Below are 18,552 nucleotides of genomic sequence, written 5' to 3'. Positions count from 1 at the left end.
CCCTCCCTCTTTCGGACCCGTTCGAACTGAAACTTTTTGCTGGCTTTCGCTCTGTAGCCGATGTCCACTTCATACTTTATAATCGCGTCGGCCGATCTGCTTTCGATTTGAACTCGCTCTGTGTACGCGATCGAGAGGCGTTTATTTTTAGTCGGAATTCAAGATGTACCTGACGGGATGATGAATATACGGCCGTTCAGTAGTACAAGCGCTGAATGGTCATCCGAGTGGGATTGATATTACGACTGATCGTAAAATCGGTAATTAATCGGTCGAGTATTTCAAAATAGATGAATATGCAAAACGAAGCGATATAGCTGAAGTAAAAATCTCCGCGACCGCAGGCCTATGACGAGGGAAGTCTCTGAAGGAACGAAATCGAAGCCGTAAAAATCGTGTTTTTTGATCCAGCATCAGATACGGACACCGGCTCTCGTCGCACTGCTTTTGTTCCTCGCGGGGTTTCAGGGGTTGACGGACGGTCTCCCTCTCTGTACGCGCGACAGAAAATGAGAGAGAGAGAGAGAGAGAGAGAGAGTCGGATCGTCGATAGCGCGAGGTTTGATCGTAAATCGCGGTGATTTAGGGGCTGACCGACATATTGGCCGATGCGCGGCAGGCCGAATGCGCGACAGGTATACGAAGGCCATTACGAAGCGCCGCCTCTGTACACACGTCTCTCTCCCTCTCCGTGCGTGTGTACGTACACTGAAGCAGTAGCGACGCGGTCGACCTCGAGGAAGCCGCGCTCGCGTATACTTTTTGGTCAGCGCGTTCGTTTTTTTCGTTTTGTTTTTCGCGCGCGGCCGCGATACGTCATACTTTGGCGCGGCGTCGCCTGCGTTAGGCTTCGTTTCGGTCTCTTGCTTTTCAGAAGCTGTGATCTGTGTGTATGTGTGTGTGCCCGAGCTTTTTCCGGAGGTATAAAAGAGGCAGGTTTATGGCTGCGGGCGCGAGCTTTTGAGGAAAAAATTTCCAAGTTTATGAAGAGTGATCGATGGGGATTTCGTTGAGTGCGAGAGAGAGTGAGAGAGAGAGAGATAGCGGGCTTTTCAAAGCGAGATATATTGCTTTCCGATGTAAGAATGATGTTTCGGCTACTCCCCCTGTACGTATACGCACGAACGACGGGCCGGATTTCTTTACGAGTATACACGAAGCTCTGTCTCTTTTGTCCCAGACGACGACGACTAATTATTCACGCTCCTTAGTCCCGCAATAATCGCTCGGTAACGGCCTCCCTCTCCCCTTAACTGGCGAATAAAACTCTTAAATCCCGATTACGGCATTCTCTCTCTCTCTCTCTCTCTCTCTCTCTATCTCTGCGAGCAAAGGGCTCGATAAAAGTCGCTCGTAATAATGAGATGTCGATGGCTCCATAATCGGGTCGTACGCATCGACGCGCGGTGGCAACGGCGACACAGGGGGCCCAAATGGAGCGCAATTCCGAGAGAGCGGTTACAGCCACTTAGAGCTCTCTCGGCATTTATGATCTCTGGCCTCTGACGCGAATTAGCGTCGCGACGCTGCTGCTGCTAGCCTAAACCGATGTCGATCCTCTCGCGCTCTATCTTAACGGCCAGGAGCCAGTTTGTCGTCCGAAGTACTTCCGGGAGGAGAGCGAATTTCCGGGAGCCGTAAGGTGCGATCACGTCGTTCAGCCTGAGAGGATGCTCCAGTCCGGCTTGAGAGAGAGAGAGAGAGAGAGAGAGAGAGAGAGAGAGAGAGAGAGAGAGAGAGAGAGAGGGAGAACGAGAGTGTTAAAAAACGATAGGAACTGGGCCGACTGCACTGGAAAGAGCCGTTGGGATTGATAATTGGGGGGAAAAATTGTACGAATATTATCAGTCTCTCTGCGCTGTGTAACCTCGTTGTTTCGAGAGAGCAAACGACGACGTAAGTGTACGTACGCGTCGCGGAAACATGTGTAAAAGCTCTCTCGACTCCGAAAATAAACGAAAAGGCTGCAGCGAGAGTAGTCCCTACTCTCCTCGTCCGCGTATTATACGACGCGGCCGTAATCGGGGTTAGTGCGACGATAAAACCGGGCTCGCTCGCTCGCGACGTGGACAAGAGAGAGAGAGAGGGAGAGAGAGAGAGAGAGAGAGAGAGAGAGAGAGAGAGAGGGAGAGAGAGAGAGACAGAGAGAGAGAGAGAGAGGGCTGATAAGTTATCGGCTCGTCGTGCGCCACTGTGCGAGCGGGAGAGGATTCAAGGCTGACGATCCTTCTCTTGAGGGCTCAATATCTCGTCTGGCGCGCGAGCAAGCGAGCGCTCTTTTGAGGCTCCAATTTCAAATCCGAATTCCCGGCCCTTAAAGGGGGAGCACGCGACGCGAGTCTCGAGTGCCACCCTACTTCGTTCTCTCTTTCTCTCTCGCGCGCACGCTCTCGACTCGGCGCGAGAACTCGTTTTCTACGATCGTTGATGACTTTAGAGAGATGCTGTGGAAGGGTTCTTTGCTCCGCGCTGGATTCTTTCGGAAGATTGATTCGCCACTGATGAATGAGGCGTTGAATTATCCGACGTGAGCTAATTTGAACGAGCTCTGACAGCTTTTGAAAAAGTGTACACATTTCGACAAGCGATTACCTGGTACACACTGAAAGTGTCTGAAAAAGTGAAGACATCACTTAGTTTACCCCATCGTCCTCCAGTTCGTTACAAACAGAAAAGAAATCACGAGAGCGTCGAGCGCACGAAACACGTAACGCTAGGAATATAGGTAAACCAGGTGTGCTTTAGGATGAGAGTGAGCCAGTGTATACCGAATCGATTTTTCACTCCAACCCATCTCTAGATCGATAAAATTTCGCTCCGAAGAAAAATCTTCTCCAACGCGACTTGCAGGCCTCGTTCCCGTGGCGCACTCATAAATTTCGCCTCCTCATTCTAGCCCAGCCGCACACCACACGCGCGCCGCTCTGTTTATCTCGTTCTCACTCACTTGCTTACTTAATCTCTCTCGTACGTATACGCGGGCTGCGTACACAGTAGCAGCGGTAGCGGCAGCCATGGCACAGATTGAGGCTTAGAGCAACAGCAAACAGCATCAATTTGGCATTGCGCCACCATGCACGCTGATGGATACACGACGGATAGATGGATACGGCCCCTGCGCAGACGGAATACACGCAGCCCTCCGTCTATGTCGGCGGCACACACACGCGCAGGCGCTCGTCGAGAAGGGAGTGGGAAAAGCCCTGTACAGAGAGGGCGATTTAATTAAGTTGATTCAATGCCCGCCCTGGGATCGCTGGACGTGAGGGAGTCGCGAGATTTTTCCTCATCTCGCACCGGTGTATCGAGTTCGCCGTTTCCGAGACGATCTTGCGCCTATAAGGGTCGCCCCCCGTATAATATTACGAGGCAGAAGTGATCGAAGCGATGAGGAACCGCGTTTTTTTCTCTCTCGCTCGCACAATGAGGGGCAGAGATAAAAGGAGCCCGATTCAAAACCGATTGAAGGCATCCGAGGTTGAAAACAAACCGCGCTGGCGCTCAAAACAAACAGAGAGAGAGAGAGAGAGAGAGAGAGAGAGAGAGAGAGAGAGAGAGAGAGAAAAAGAAGAAAGGGAAGAGTCGACGAGACAGGGCACAAAAGCAAGTGGAGAGAGAAACAAGGGGCGGCGGAGTGTGGAAGAGAAGAAGAAGGTGAATAGAGCAGAAGGGAGAGAGAGAGAGAGAGAGAGAGAGAGAGAGAGAGAGAGAGAGAGAGAGAGAGAGAGAGAGAGAGAGAGTATCACAATGACCGGAGTCGATTCAACGGCTCGCGCGCGCAGTTGCAGCGCGTCTGGCGAAGTCTACAACTTTCCAGAGGAGGAAGGGGGAGAATCGTGTTGGCACTGTACATATTTGCATCGCGGCGGAATCGAGAAACGCCGGGGATCGAGAGCCGGCGAATCAATCGCGACTTTATCTCTATCTCAGACTAGTGTACGTGTGTGTGTGTGTGGGTGATGTAGCAGCTTCGAAAAGGGAATTCCGCGTGCGCCGGGTTTGGTTTGGCCTGGCTGACGGGGCGAAAAGAATCCGGGAATATTGCGCTCGAGCGGCGGGTATAAACTCGGAATGATGGTCAATATCAACTGGCCGTGTATGCATACCAGATATACACATCGCGTGGTTTATAACGCAGACGAGTAATGTTTCCTTCTTTTATCTTTCTGTTCCAGGTGAGTACCGAAACTGGGCTTGATCACCGCATTAACGTTGCGCAGTATCGTAAGACGACATAAACTCATCGTACCTTTACACTTTTTTCAACTAATTATTTAAAAATCAATCCGCGCATACACGGCGAAGCGAAAGCAATTTCCCCCCAAGAAGCCGCAGACTCGGCCCATAGTGTGTTGATATGATCAATGGGCGGCGCGGAACAACGAAGCCAATCCTAATAATCCCCGGGAGAAATCCCGGCGTATACACACTCTCTCTCTCTCTCTCTCTCTCTCTCTCTCTCTCTCTCTCTCTCTTCGGAAAATGACTGGAGAATTAACATATTCGGCCGCAGAAACCGCGTCTGCGGCGGATGCCGGCAACACAAAGATATTGAATTCCAGCGAATACCTCCCTTCATATCGCCGACAGTCACGGAACTCCCGGAGCAAATAACAAGAGCCGAAGGGAGCGAACGAGTGGAGTAGCCGCGATTTCGGTCGGACCTACAGTACACACATAGATAGAGATGACCGTCGCGTCCATATGTGTGAGGGTATTAATAAAGGGAGGCGGCGCCGGTATAGCTTCGGATTCGAAGAATATCTCTCGGGGTTATCTTTGCTGCTACTGTCGATAGATACGCGGGGATGGGATATCGCTGGACACGATTGCTCGGTAAATGTTTGCGGCTGGATAAAGGTGCGAGCGAGAGCGGGGGCGAGTTTCAGGCCGAGCAAAGACCGTCGGAGGTGTCGACTATCGACCGTCTTGACCCTTGGACTGCCCTCCTCGTCGATGGGGCCTCGAGGAGTAGCGTTTGCGAACCAGTTACTGACAGCTCGACGCTCGAGGGTTCTTTTGAGGAAAATTTTTTTTTGTTCCTTATCCTCTACTTTTTTTCACTGATAAATTGGTCGTTGACTTGATTTTTTCCTTTGGCATGTTTTTTCTCTTCTTCCTATTATTATGGATCTCTTAGTGTGAAAAATTTACATTTTATACTATGAACTTTTATCCAAGTCGGACATAAACCACGTGGCCCGAAATTCGTGCATGACCTATTGTTATAAGAAAGTTTTTACATGAAATCTCTATGTGTAGCGTAAGCCAATCGGCACTAATTTCTAAGCTTTTATAAATTTTCAAAATAAACACCGCAACACAGCTCACAGCGACAATTATGCAGGCAAAGCCCGATACATCCACTTTACGCCGCGTCAAGCGATTCTGACGTGACCGCAAGAGCGACTGAGCCAATGGCTGAACTGTCACGTAAGGCACGTTAATATGCATGCGTACGAGGGGCTAAGATGGACGCGTGTGGAATTAGCACTTGTCGAAGTGCTCCGATGTAGTTTCGGAGAGACTACGCGCCACCGCCGTAGGCGTGAAGCACTTAGCTTGATTTCCTACCGATAATCCACGCCTGATACAACGCCCTCTCGGTTTCTGGTTTGTTTAAACCTGTAAACATGATATAAAGTATATGCAAGTCGCGTGGTTGAATAACACAACGGAATTATTCGTGAAAATACATGAGACGATTCTTTGATAAACGAGCTGCAGCCGCGTCGCTCATCTTTCTCCGCGTCGGGCGAAGATGTCAAGCAAATTTCTCCTTTTCTCACGCCTGACCAACTCGCTTTTTCACGTGTGTGTGTGTCTCGGCGCTTATACCGACACGTTGTTATGAATATCTCGTATGAATTCGTAAAATATCTCACGAAAAGGCTGAGGTGAGCTCCATCTTACATCTTCGAAATTGCGTCTCGAGCAAATCTCACCTCGACGCCCGCGATGATCCCGTTCCAAATCCAAGACGACAATAGGAAACACAATATCCGCGAAAAACACCGTCTCTCGCGATACGCACGCGTCGTTAAATCTCGCGGCGCATTTTTCTACATGACACTCCGTCGACGCTTTTTCACATGCAAAGCGCGCGCGCAATATCGAGAGACCTCCGAATCGAAAAATCGCCGCCGGGAAATCCATGTAGACGGGCCTGATAACGACGTTAACCTTATCCCGTTAAAGCCCGGCTATCTCTTATTCGACGATGTATCCGACGCTCCTCGATATATCCCGGATATTCGTGGCGGATGTGTCGGGGGCAGATTCTGACGATGATGCGCGCGAAATGTTTAATAATAAGCTGGCGCGTGTGTAGTTTCGCTGAAAAAAGAGAGGACATTTTAATTTTTGCGCAGTCCCGGCGCTAACAAAGCGGCCGTATTCGCCTCCCTAGTGAAATAACCAATTTGACACGAAGCGTTTCCATTATGCGTCGGCGTAATACACTTTCGATCCTCGGCCATTGTTTCACAGGTGAATTCTTCCCCCTGCTTCCCGCCTTCCCCTATCTCGCCGCCGGGGTTTCTATCTCTCTATCCCGCTTGACTTCCTGCTTTTTTTTATCGCGCTTCGCATCTACATCGGGCTTTTCGTCTTTATTACGTGCACCGGGTTTAATTACACGCTCGTTGTTTTTCTTTTTTTCTCGATAATATACTCTCGATTTTGAAAACATCACACGAAGACGTGAAATAAGCGTAGTATATATTTTCAAAATGAAAGGAAGCCCCGCTAAATTCTCTCTCGTGTGCCATCCTCCTCCCTCGCTCTCGATCGCGATAAATCGGAAACCCAGCGCTCTCGCTCCCTTGTTCTCTCGCGCCCGTCGAATATAACGCTTCGCTCGGTAGCAGCAGTGCATTGTCGGCGCCGTAACAAAGAACCTAATTAACCCGACAGATTGATCATTAGTCGATGCTGAAATATTGTTAATTACTCGATAGCGTTCTCTCCTTCCGAAAGAGTGTGTATAGTATATATACGCATCTTGTAAGCGCGAAGATTTATCCGAGCGCTCGGAGAGCGTGACAACTTGATTGCGATTCGTGAATCGACGCGATGATGATTTTCATGGGGAGGGGGGGGAGTGTACGAGGCTAGTCGGAAATGATGAGAGCGTTTGTTTCGTTAATTATCGAGGGCGGGAGTAGGGGGATGATGAGGTGCTTTTGCCAGGTGTATGTGTAGGGCTGGAAGAATACCAGGTGAGTGGGGACTCGTCATTACTACGTGGAGAGGATCGTTTATTTAGAAACAATGGCGGGGTTAATGGCCCGGGGGAACGGCAAGTTATTAGGCGCTTAGCCGCTGAACGATTGAACAACACGGCTGTATAAGGGATGAATGGACGCTTCGTTACGGATCGTATAGTTTCGTGATTATGAAATCAAGAATATTTTGTGAAAAAATGCAGGTAGTAAGGAAACCAGGCGGTGGAAGTACTTTTCGTGCGACTCACGTTCGTTTCGTCACGAGTCAGTCAGTCCGTATAACGAGGCCGGCATGTAGTCCGTGCGCGTAGGGAACAATTGACGGAGAGGCTCGACGCGCGAGGCCAATCTGGTTAAAATCCCGGGACGAGAGAGAGAGAGAGAGAGAGAGAGAGAGAGAGAGAGAGAGAGAGAGGAGTGCCACTACGCTTTCTCTCTGTTAAACAAAGTGGGAGGAGAGAAGGCCGGATTAATCGATTGATTTCTTCGTTAATCGGATGGGCTGGAGAGGCTCACTCGCATAAAATAGTGGCTTCGTTCTGAATCGAGGTGATTAACATGAGCGTGATTTTGTTTAGTTAACGCGAATACAGTCAACCGAAAAAAAGGCTTCCTTGGAAAATGCCTAAAGGGTCAAAAGAGCCAATCGGTTACATCACGCCAAGTCGGACTCTCTTCCGCAGTCAGTCGGAATGATTCGCGGTGGCGGTGCGCGCTCGTGACTCGACAAAGTCGTCCCCCGGAATAAAGAGCTGAAAGAGAACGGAAGCCGAGGGAAAGAAAGAGAAGAAGAGTAGAGAGCGAGAGAATAAGAAAGGGGGGCGGAAGCGCTGGATCACCGGTGAATACGAATGTACAATTAGGCGCTGATTGGCCGCAACTCGATCAACTTAGCGTGATTGGTTAGTTAGAGTTTAAACCGAACTGGAATTGACTTGACTCGAGCTCCAGGTTCTTCTTTGCCGACGACGACGACGACGACGCTACGCGGATAACCTTTCTCTCGCGACGGCCCAAACCAGCCTCGGCGACGACGAGTAACCCCCTTGTTAGCCGACTCTAAGCTGTTTCTACGGATTTTCCACGGCAGCGCTCTGATTTGCCGCTGCGACACTTGTGCAGGGCCCCGCGAGGCTTTTGCCCCGCTGCTTATGTATTTTGTCTTTTTCTCTCGTTTGTTCGCCGCTTGCTCCTTTTTTTCAAGGGATTACAAGCGAGGCTTTGCCGACGACGACGAGGGAGGGGAGGAAAGGCTATGATGAAAAGGCTAAGCTTAATTTTAAACTGTTATGGGCAAAGCCCTTGGAAAAAACGAGAGCGTTTGAATCGTTTTAATTCTGGCGACGTTCAATTATGCAAAGGTGCTTTTGCCGTTGGAATTTTTTATCTAGTGTACCGCCGCGCTTGTGCAGAGCACAATATTTATTCTGAAAATTTAATTATTCCGAAGCACGAAAGCACACGAGGCTCTCTTCGGTGGAAACGACAGCTATCACTTTAATTACTTTTTAACGCAATCTGATTTCCCGAGCATGTAATTTCCAGTATAATTATTCGACACCTAACCCAAGCGCCGTTCCCCCCATCGAACTCACCCCTTAAGGGGGAAAAAAGCCAGATAAGAATCTCCTCCATCCGAGTCCTTTGCTTGTCCATCTCGAGAGATTACGATGTCACGCGTACCCGGGGTACGTGTACGTGTGTGAGAGAGCTAAACGCAGCCAATTATTTCACGTATCGAAGAGAGCAACGCGCGCGCGCGACGGGAGTCCGCTCACGCCATTCGCAGATCTATCAACGACGGCCTGTGCAAGATCCTTATCGAGTCCGGCATATGCGCGACTGTCCGAATCAATAATGCGTGTTTACTTATCTCTCTCGGGCTTTGCTTGTCGCGTTTTATTTTCTTTCCCGCGCGGTGAGGTTTGAGCGATCGGTCAGTATGGCCGGATGTGTATAGGGGTGCGGTTCACTGCTGAACGAAGTGCTCGGGATGGCGTAATGGATGGATTATGGATTGGCCGATGATCAACTGTTTGAATATTTCAGAGGCGAATCGTTTCTGAACATGTTTGGTTTGGAAGTATGAGTTAGATTTAGGTATTTCGTGTATAAGGGGGTCTCAAATGCCTTTCATTACCTCGAGAACTGTTTTATCGACCGGGGCGAACTGACTCGCATTTCGCTTTATTGCGTTGTGAACTAGCTGCTACGTTAAAATCATTAAAAATAAACGGTCGCTTATTGCACGGTCGATAAAACAGTTTTGGGCCCTTAAAATAATAATCGCGTTCTCGGGAAAAATAGTTCGAAACCGAAAGAAAATCATTCTTTGAGCTCTCCGTCAACAGCAAGGCTAATCTCGCTCTCCATCCTTCCGCCACTGGTCCCCGATATCCCAATCCCGCGCGCGGATATAACTGCACGCATTCTATATATATATCCCCCGTGAAAAAAAGAGTCCAGGCAAAAGAAGCGCGTCGGGACATACACACGATCGAGCCGACCAGCCGGAAATCGCACGGGGAAAATTGGAAAAGTTGAGCATGCCTCTGGCGACGAAATTAATCTGTCACGCGGGGGTCTCGCGAGCCGTCAAAATTTTCAGCGGAAACACCTCGGCTGATCAACGCTTTGAACCAGAACTACCGGGATGTGTATAGCTGCACCTTTTGGCGCGTGTAAAGTGCGCAGGAGTCGGAGAAAAAATTTTGGGTTTTAATTGATTTTGAGGGTAGACCGACGATATGACTTTTCGCGGGACATGTTTGGCGGTGAAAGGATTTTTTATTCGTGCTCCTATGAATCATGAATGATTAAATTATTCGAACGCATCAAAAATGTTCGATTTCAATACACGCGGGGATTAGTCGGCAAAGAAGCCCTTAATCCCAATCAACCCTTTCACTGCTCTCATCAATCCACCTTTATATAAAAAAAGCGTAAAATCGCACGCTGCTCATATATCTGATACCCGAAAAATTCGATACCCAGCTCTCGCATGCCAGGCGCGCTTTTTCCCGAAGCTCTCTTTTTCATCACTACGACCCTCGCTTTTCCCCTGCGGCCGGTGAAATATAGCTCAATCGCGAGATTTGATTTCCTCCGCTCAGCCGCTTAACATCCATTTTTTCTCTCCACCGCAAGAGAAGATTTCGGGGCGTAAATGATGGCAGTCACGAGGCTGTCTTCGGAGCTTGATGCTCATGAGGCGCGAGCACGAAGCCTGTCGATCATAGTGGATAATTTGATCACACAAAAATAGAAATTTACGGATAATTGCAATAATTTTTAAAAATATTTAACACACAAAATGCAAATAATATTCCGATTCAAAAAAAAAAACAATGCATCGACGATCCACAAATCCGCACGCGCGCAGCCTCTCATTACAGTCGCAGTCGCTCGTCCATCACGGCCTTATAGCCGTGCTACACACACCCATACGTGCATACAGCCGCCACACACGCCATCCGCTCAGTCTCGCGCGGATTCGGCCACGCTGCAACGCGTTATCGTCATTATTATCATACCTACCCGCCGAGCTCTCTCGCGCTTGATGATTATTAGTACGATTGTTGTTATTGGGCTCATCGCTAGCGGACAATGGCTAGAGCTGACGCAGCCAGAGAGGGAGTATACGATTTTATCGGGAGATCGCCTCGCTGCTGCCGCTGCTGCTGTGGCGGCGCTGATTTATGCCAGAGCTCGGCAGTTTTTGCTTGCAATTTCGGCCGGTTGACACGCTCGGATGTATGGCGTTGGGAGTTTGTTTTGGGCATTTTTTTTAATTCCATAGTCGATGGGGTGTTTAAAGCACACTCAACGTGATTTTAAAAATCAACGATATCGCAAATGGTCGGAAACAAAACTTGCGGTCGGATAAAGTAACTGCCCACTCGGCTAATAATCCATCCATCAGTCAGCTCTGTGCTCTCAGTGCGCACTCGATACAGAGCCCGCACACATAGCCCAGATTGTCGATCGAGAGAAAGAGAGAGAGAGAGAGAGAGAGAGAGAGAGAGAGAGAGAGAGAGAGAGAGAGAGAGAGAGAGAGATATCGAACCTCAGCGGCACGTGTAAGTTGCAGTGGACGGCAGCTCTGGAATTACATCTCCCGCCGCACGCTGCATTACCATCCACAATAATGAATGACGCTCCATTACTCGCGGTTTATCGAAAACCGCAGGATTTTCGCTGGCCCGGAAACCGGCACTCGCTTCAAAACACGGGGATAAAGAGCCTGGCGTTTGGCTCGTGCTGCACTGATTTCTCTCTCTAGTAGGGCTAATCAGGAGGCGTTAAATTTTTCAAGCCTCGTTTGCGTAAAAGTGATCGGTCGAAGCGAAAATGCAGAGAGAAAACAGAGAAAGTCGGAGCTGCGGCAGAACAAAAGAGGAGAAGCGAGTCGATCGACATTCGAAGCGCGCGGAGAGAGCTCTGCCGGTGCGGTGTACTTCCGCTTTATTTACAGACGGCGGTAAATAACGGCTGAAAAGCCAGAGCGCGCTAGGGCTATCGCTCGCGATACTTCTTCCTTTATCTGCCGCCCTCTTTATTGCCCTTTTTCACTGTCTTACTTCGCGGAGACTCGCGATCGCTTTTTTTTTATGTTTCACTTTCTTCCTGTTTTCCTCCCGCGGACTCCCTTACCTCTGTACATTTTTTTTCTTTGTATAGAGCTGGGCAAGAGAATATCTCTCGAGAGCTGCGCGTTTAATGATTTTTTCGCTCGAATAGCCGATAAATAGCTCGGCTGTGTGTGTGGAGAGCCTTGAGGAACGTATACGCGACGGAGGCATTCGAACTATTTGAAAAGCTCCCGGCGCTGCTGGCTGGTTCAGCGTTTGGAGCCAGAACGACCCCATTCCGGCTAGTTTTCACTAAGGATGCGCCACTGTGCGTTCTTTGGCTTGGAATTAATCGAGACTTGATTATTTTTATTATATTGGTATTATACGCAAGTGCTTTAACAAACCAAAACGATTCGATTGATTAGTCGCTGCGCGCGTGAAAGCACATTATTATTATCATTCTGATCAATAGTTGCTAAACCCATCAAGCATAGCCCCTGTTATTTTTGTATTAATTCATCGGTCTTACAGCCGCGTCTCTCCTTCCTTATTTGCCCGTCCAATATCTGGGCTTCCTCATCAACTATTAACCCCGGACTAACCATCTCCAATTGCACCCAATGACTCCTCAGGAAAACTGCCCTTTCGATCGATGCGCGCCTCCATTAATCCACTCCGAAATCAAACCTCATCACCCCCTCGCGCGCATGTGTGTGTGGGTGGGTGGGGAAAAAAGTAGAGAATATAGGACTGGCGGAAGGAAAGAAGCACAGCTTCGAAAGAATAAAGAGTCGGCGGAAATGACGGGGCTCGGACTAATTCGCGGGAACGAGCCGGTGTGCGCTCTGGGAATAGACCCGCCGATTGTAATCAAACTAAGAGCGATCGGTTTCTTGCTACTCGCTTATTTTCTGCTATTCGCAGCGGTATAATTTTTTAAGGAATTAATTGGCCGCCAAAACTTTGTATTCGCACGCAGCGTCACAAATTGATGGATCACGTGACCCGCGGCGAGAGATTTTTAGAAACTAATAATTTACCGTGATGATCGATGAGTCGTCGCGCACTCGTCAACGTCTCCTGATACGCGGCGGCAAACATTTTCCGCTATTAAACCGACAACTCGCGTCTAATCCCTCTGCTTTTTCCAGTAACTTTGTCTCCTCGTTTTTTTTACCCCATTCGTGTCCCTATCCGGTTTTACTACGTCTCTCTCTCGTCGGTTTTACGGTGCGGCCGAGGGACGACTGCAGTCGCCTCTCTCTCTCTCTCTCTCTCTCTCTCTCTCTCTCTCTCTCTCTCTTTCTCTCTCTAACTCGATTTTCGGCTGTCCACTTTTGGCCCCGACGACGCTCTTGACTCGTCCGTCGCCGTCGTCGTCGTCTTCTTCAACGAGTCGAGTCTAGTCGAAGCAACGAGCGGTCCTTGCGGCCAGAGGGAGAGGAGAATTTTTGAGAGGATTCAGGACTGTATAATAGGAGTCGATTGCTCTTAAATAAGTAAAAGCGAGTCGCCGAGCGAATTTTCCTCTCCGATTCGAGATACCATACTCTCCTACTCGCATGTATTCTCGAAAATAACGACTCGATCCCGCATTATTATTACCCGCCTTCGTGGGAAACGGAAACGTTCGAAGGAACCGGCGACGACGGCCGAAAAACTGGAGAAAGAGGACGCGCGAGACACGTGTATAGACGTGTACGCGAGTGATAATAGCCGAGAAGCGTAAAATCAGAGGAGGCTGGCGGCGGCCTCGCTGCTTTCATCGGCTCTATTAAAATTTCACCCGTTAATTTAGCATCGTCCCGCTGGGCTACGTGTGTGTGTGTGTGCTCGGCTCTACCTTGAGTAACGCGCTTGCGCGCCTGCGCCTGTATTTATACAGGGCTTTGTTTGTCTTCGCTTCGGCATAAAGGCCCGCGGGAGCATAAAGCTCCCTCTAGCCGCGCGCGCGCCGTTCAGGTGAGGCTCGTTGCTGTGTGCCAACGAGACTCTCTCTCTCTCTCTCTCTCTCTCTCTCGCTCGGCTCTGTGCGCTACCGGCCTGGAAATTAAAGCCGAGGGGGTCGAATTATTTTACGCTTGCTTTTTTCGAGGGGTGTTGAGGGGGTGGTATTGTTTTTCGTCTGAGAATTTTTTGGAAAGAGCCGCGAGTGGAGCATTGGGTTTGTTGTTTTTTTGACGAGGTTAATTTTTTTAGAGTGTCTTTGAGAGAGAGGGGGTGGGTAGCTAAAAATGAAGGGGCTGGTTGCTAGGCTCGTGCTTTTTGCGGAGGAAATTTCAGCTCCTTCGTGGCAACCCGTTTTCAAACGAGGAAACTCGATTCGGGAGGAATAATCGTATTTTACGAAAATGAATAAAATTTATCTTTCCCTGTATATAACAACCTAAACCCCCTTAAATATCAATTTTGAATGCCCATTACAATCGCAACACTGTGCGCGCACGACTCTCAAAACACGAACACCCGAGGGCGATAAAAACAATCTCAGTCATAAACAGAAGAGAAAATCGCCCCAGCTATATAAGAAAGCTAAGTCGTCGTCGTCAGCCTGAAGTGCTGGCACGTGAAAACAGCTCGCTCTAATTCGCGCCCCTGCGCATTTCTGTTTCAGAACACTACCACATATTCGTCGGGGACCTCAGCCCCGAGATCGAGACGCAGACCCTGAGGGAAGCCTTCGCCCCCTTTGGAGAAATCTCGTAAGTTCAACCTCTTTCCCTCGTTAAAGTCAACCTGCTGTATAACTTGCTTTCCCAGCAATAGCAGCTCTCTCTGTGTATATATTTGCCGTGTCCCAATGAATCACTCGTGCGCCAGTAAGATCATTCACGGATTTCACAGTTTGTTAAGCTGTGCAGCTGCGCTCTGGTAAGGCAAGAAGCTCACCGACGATCGATAGAAAGATAAGAGAGGAGAACTAGTGCATCGTCGTCGTCGTCCGGTCAGATCGAATTCAATAGTCGACCCCCCTTTATATAATACACACCGTCGAGCTTATACACACAGCTCTGTATTGGCCGCGGAACGAGCGTAAAAAAGAAAAGCTGCTCGTCACTCACGCTGCCAACTGGTGCGTGCGAGGCGATAACGAGCTAACGACACTGCGCCAAGATGCTTTTTTATCCCCCTTATCACAACCGCCATTGAGCTTCGAGGAAACCCCTCGACGCGCCGTCGCTGATTCGATCGATTGCCTCGAGAAAGCCCCCGCGTGGAAACTCTTTGCATGGTAATTCTTCTTGTTTTCTCTCTTTTTTTTATACTCCTCTTTGCCCCAGATCACGGGATTATACGCGCGTTTGTTTTCCCTTCATCGCGTGAGATTATCGATCGGCGTTGCTGGATGGCACACACACAGAGAGAGAGAGAGAGAGAGAGAGAGAGAGAGAGAGAGAGAGAGAGAGAGAGAGAGAGAGAGAACGACACGATTAAAACGCGATCAAAATTTCAAAGCGCTGTAACGTGGTTAACGGCATTAGCTTCGGAATATACTCTAATTCCGTGTAATTATGCTGTGCATCCGGCGGCGTAATTAAAAGCGAGCCTCGAGTGTCAAAGGTTCCCTCGGTTACAATCTCTCGAAGCTCCGCTCGATTATTTAAAAATTACGAATGAACTACAAGAAAAGCTCGTACGCGAACGAAAAGGGGGAAAAAATTAATAACCAAAGTTTAGCATAACCGCTCAAAGCGTCTTAAGCCCATCGAGCGCGCGTCGAGCCTCGCCTGCTGCTGCCGCAAAAAAGAAAAGAAAACACCAAGGAAGCCTGCGGTGCAGCGGCTGAAAGAGCCGCAACAGCACAGTGGCACGAGGAGGCAGCGGCGGTAGGAAAAATGGGGAACCCTGCGGGAAAATCGATTCGAGCCCGGCTGCTGCTCGGCTGCACGTGCAGGCGGCGCTTTAAAAAGCTTGCAAAAAATTGCCGGCGGTTTTCCTCTTTATTTTGCCGCTGCCGCGCCTTTTCTCTGTATCGCATCTGCCCCCCTTGTATTTTTCTCTCTCCCCGATAGTTTCTTCCTTTCTTTTTGCGCCCATCTGCCTTGGCGCCGGCGCTGGCTCTTTTTCCGCGGCCTCCGCTCTCTTCTTCTGGCGTTTCTCGTTAACCCTTCCGTCGGACTATACCGTGTGGGCTAAGATCCGAGCAATTAAATTCCGCGGGGGGATACAAGTCTTTTATACCTCGGAGAGAGATGCATGAGCTGGACTATTATTTTCGACAGTTGTTTTCGTTTCGCGTCACTCGATTAAACGAGCCCCGAGCGGCAACAAAGCAAAGGCACCTTCGCCGGCAGTCCGAGGGAAAATCAGCTCCGGCTGATTAGTCCGCCCAAGGCGAGCCGCTTTGATGAGACGCCGCGCGCGAGCCGATCAATTATACAAGCGGGCGCGAAATTGCCGGCCGGCGTATATGACGTCGCCGCTGCTCGTGTGTCCCCAGATACGCTGATCCGGTCGACATGCAATCGAGAGGGACGCGGCGCTGCGGCCGGAAGACGATTTACGACTCGCTCCCTCTCTCTCATGGGAATATATATATATATATATATATATATATATATATATATATATACACCGAGAGGGAGAGAGAACGTGTACGCCTGCGAAAGGAAAAGGGGAGAGAACGCCGAGGCAAGGGTTGCGCATGAGGGTTTATATCGCGGATGCATGCGTTGGCTGCTGCTGCTCGTGCTTGGATCGATTTTCGAGGGTGTTGTTGCGAGATTCTTGGCTTTATAGAGAGAAAGACGCGCGCGCGTGTAAGCTGGAGGAAAATATTTATTTTGAGAAATAACATGTATTGCGTAAATTAGCCTCTTTTTTGTAATTTTTTGCTTCTGAAAATTCTTCATTGCTGCTCGAACAAACATCGAATCCACACGCACGTCCACGTATTTTCCCAGACCTTTTCTCCTACCCTCGTATCCGAAAGACAGTCGCAGAAACAAACTCCGTCGCGATTCGTCTTCGCATAGCGATCGGGGAGGAAGATTCGATTGACAAACACGCGAGATCATCGCTCGCGCTTCGGTTATACGTGGATACCATCTCCCGGTCCGCACTTTCATGAATAAACATTACAGTCGAAGTGGCGAGAGGTTTCGCCCGCTGGATTGGTATTCACCGAGGCGTTCCTAAAGGCTCAACCGTTGCCGTCTTACTGACTTCTCGGGGATCGAGTTTTAGCCGGAATTCGGGACTCTCGCGCTGAATTTCACTCGCCCTCCCCTACCACTTTTGAAGATCGGGGCTGGGAGTGAGTACAGGTGGGAAACGCGAAAAAGATTTAATTTCGAGGGTACTAGCCTCGCCGCCGAAGAAGTTGAGGGCTGGAGAAAAGTTAGGGAGAGGGAATTTTTCTCGCCTTTTTTTCTTCGGATCGCGCTCGATGGGAATAATAACGCGTCGAACGTTTTTATGATCGAGCGGTGACTGGTGTTTTTGCGCTGTCTCCATATACGATATCTACTTGCTTTGCAAAAATCACACCGCCTCAACGCGTTCCAGCTGCGAACTTAGCGGCCCTCGTCGCGGATAAAGATCTGGCCGGGAAAAGTTATGGTCGTTTGCAAACTAATCGAGCCGTCGCTTTTCCACGGGATGTAGAAACTTTCGCTGCGGCTGTCAACTTGCCCCGACGACGAGCGTTGATTCTGTGCGCGTTGCTACTCTTGCGCCCTTTATTTTTAGCCATTCATCACGCGTGTTGATAGAGTTAAGTGTTTGTTCGCCTGCGCCTCGAAATTTCGAGTTTTACTCCTGTAGTTTGCATATAAAGTTACGACGACGTTTCATCGATCGATTTCTTTCTCTTCCGACGTCGACGATTGTTAATTGAAAAAATATCGCTAAGCAGCTGTGTTCTGTGTTGCGGAGGATTCAACTTTGCGAAATTTAATGCCGTTCTATTAAATTTTAACATACTTTTAAATCGGTATTAGACTTACTTTAGAAACTTTACAATCGATTGTAAAGTTCTTAAAGTGACGTTCGGGTCGATATAAAAGTACGGTAAAAGTCTATTACGCACCGGTATAGAGCCCGCTGAATATATTTATACTTCCAGAGAGACATGCCGATGCAAACAGCTCGCTGCGTTTAGCCGGCAAAAATATACGACTTACATTAATTACCGAAAATCCATAAAAACTTCCCGTTCAGTTAACGAAACATCGCTCAAGCCCGTAGTAAATGATTTCCCCCAGAATTTCCTTAATTCCGGAAAGCTCTCTCCTACCGCACTCGCATCAAACGACATTGGCCGAAATAAAGATTATCATCGCGGCGCAGTAAAGAGGAAGCGAAGCAGCAGCATCGTCGAGATAGAGAGGGACGAAAGAAAAGTAGCGAAAAGTCTATATACAGCGCGAAACGAGACCCCGGAGACCGGAAGAGCGCTCGCGCTCGCGTCTGGTGTATATTAAAATTCCGAAAACTTTTTAATCTTCACCTCAGTTAAATATTAATAACGAAATCTCGGCCCGACTCGCGCGCATGCGCTTGATGAGTTTTATTCTGTTGCTCTCTCTCTCTCTCTCTCTCTCTCTCTCTCTCTCTCTCTCTCTCTTTCTCTCTCTCTCTCTCTCGGTGATCAGAGAGTGTACACTTGAGTAGCTAATCTCGGCGATGCATATTCAGTAGAAACGGTTGGGTTTAGTCAGACATGTGCGTTTGAACAATGCATCGTTCATTCAATAAACGCTAATGCACTTCCTTGTCATCTGTTTCCAGCCGAGCGATCCGCAGCGACA

At 49.1% G+C, this 18,552-nt stretch overlaps 1 protein-coding gene across 8 annotated transcripts in view; it reads left to right on the top strand.

The window, feature by feature from the left end:
• LOC100119433 (nucleolysin TIAR) overlaps positions 1–18,552 on the top strand; it is a 404,341-nt gene that overhangs the window by 291,434 nt on the left and 94,355 nt on the right. For all 8 annotated transcript variants that reach the window (XM_031930727.1, XM_032599808.1, XM_008216417.3 and 5 more), the window contains one exon: positions 14,415–14,502. In XM_031930727.1, the coding sequence (XP_031786587.1) occupies positions 14,415–14,502 (88 nt within the window). The remainder of the gene's footprint in view (positions 1–14,414; positions 14,503–18,552) is intronic.

The sequence above is a fragment of the Nasonia vitripennis genome, chromosome 4 (assembly GCF_009193385.2).
Source record: "Nasonia vitripennis strain AsymCx chromosome 4, Nvit_psr_1.1, whole genome shotgun sequence".
Classification (NCBI taxonomy): domain Eukaryota; kingdom Metazoa; phylum Arthropoda; class Insecta; order Hymenoptera; family Pteromalidae; genus Nasonia; species Nasonia vitripennis.
Note: the sequence above shows the minus strand (reverse complement) of the source record. Positions and strands in the feature narration are given on the sequence as shown.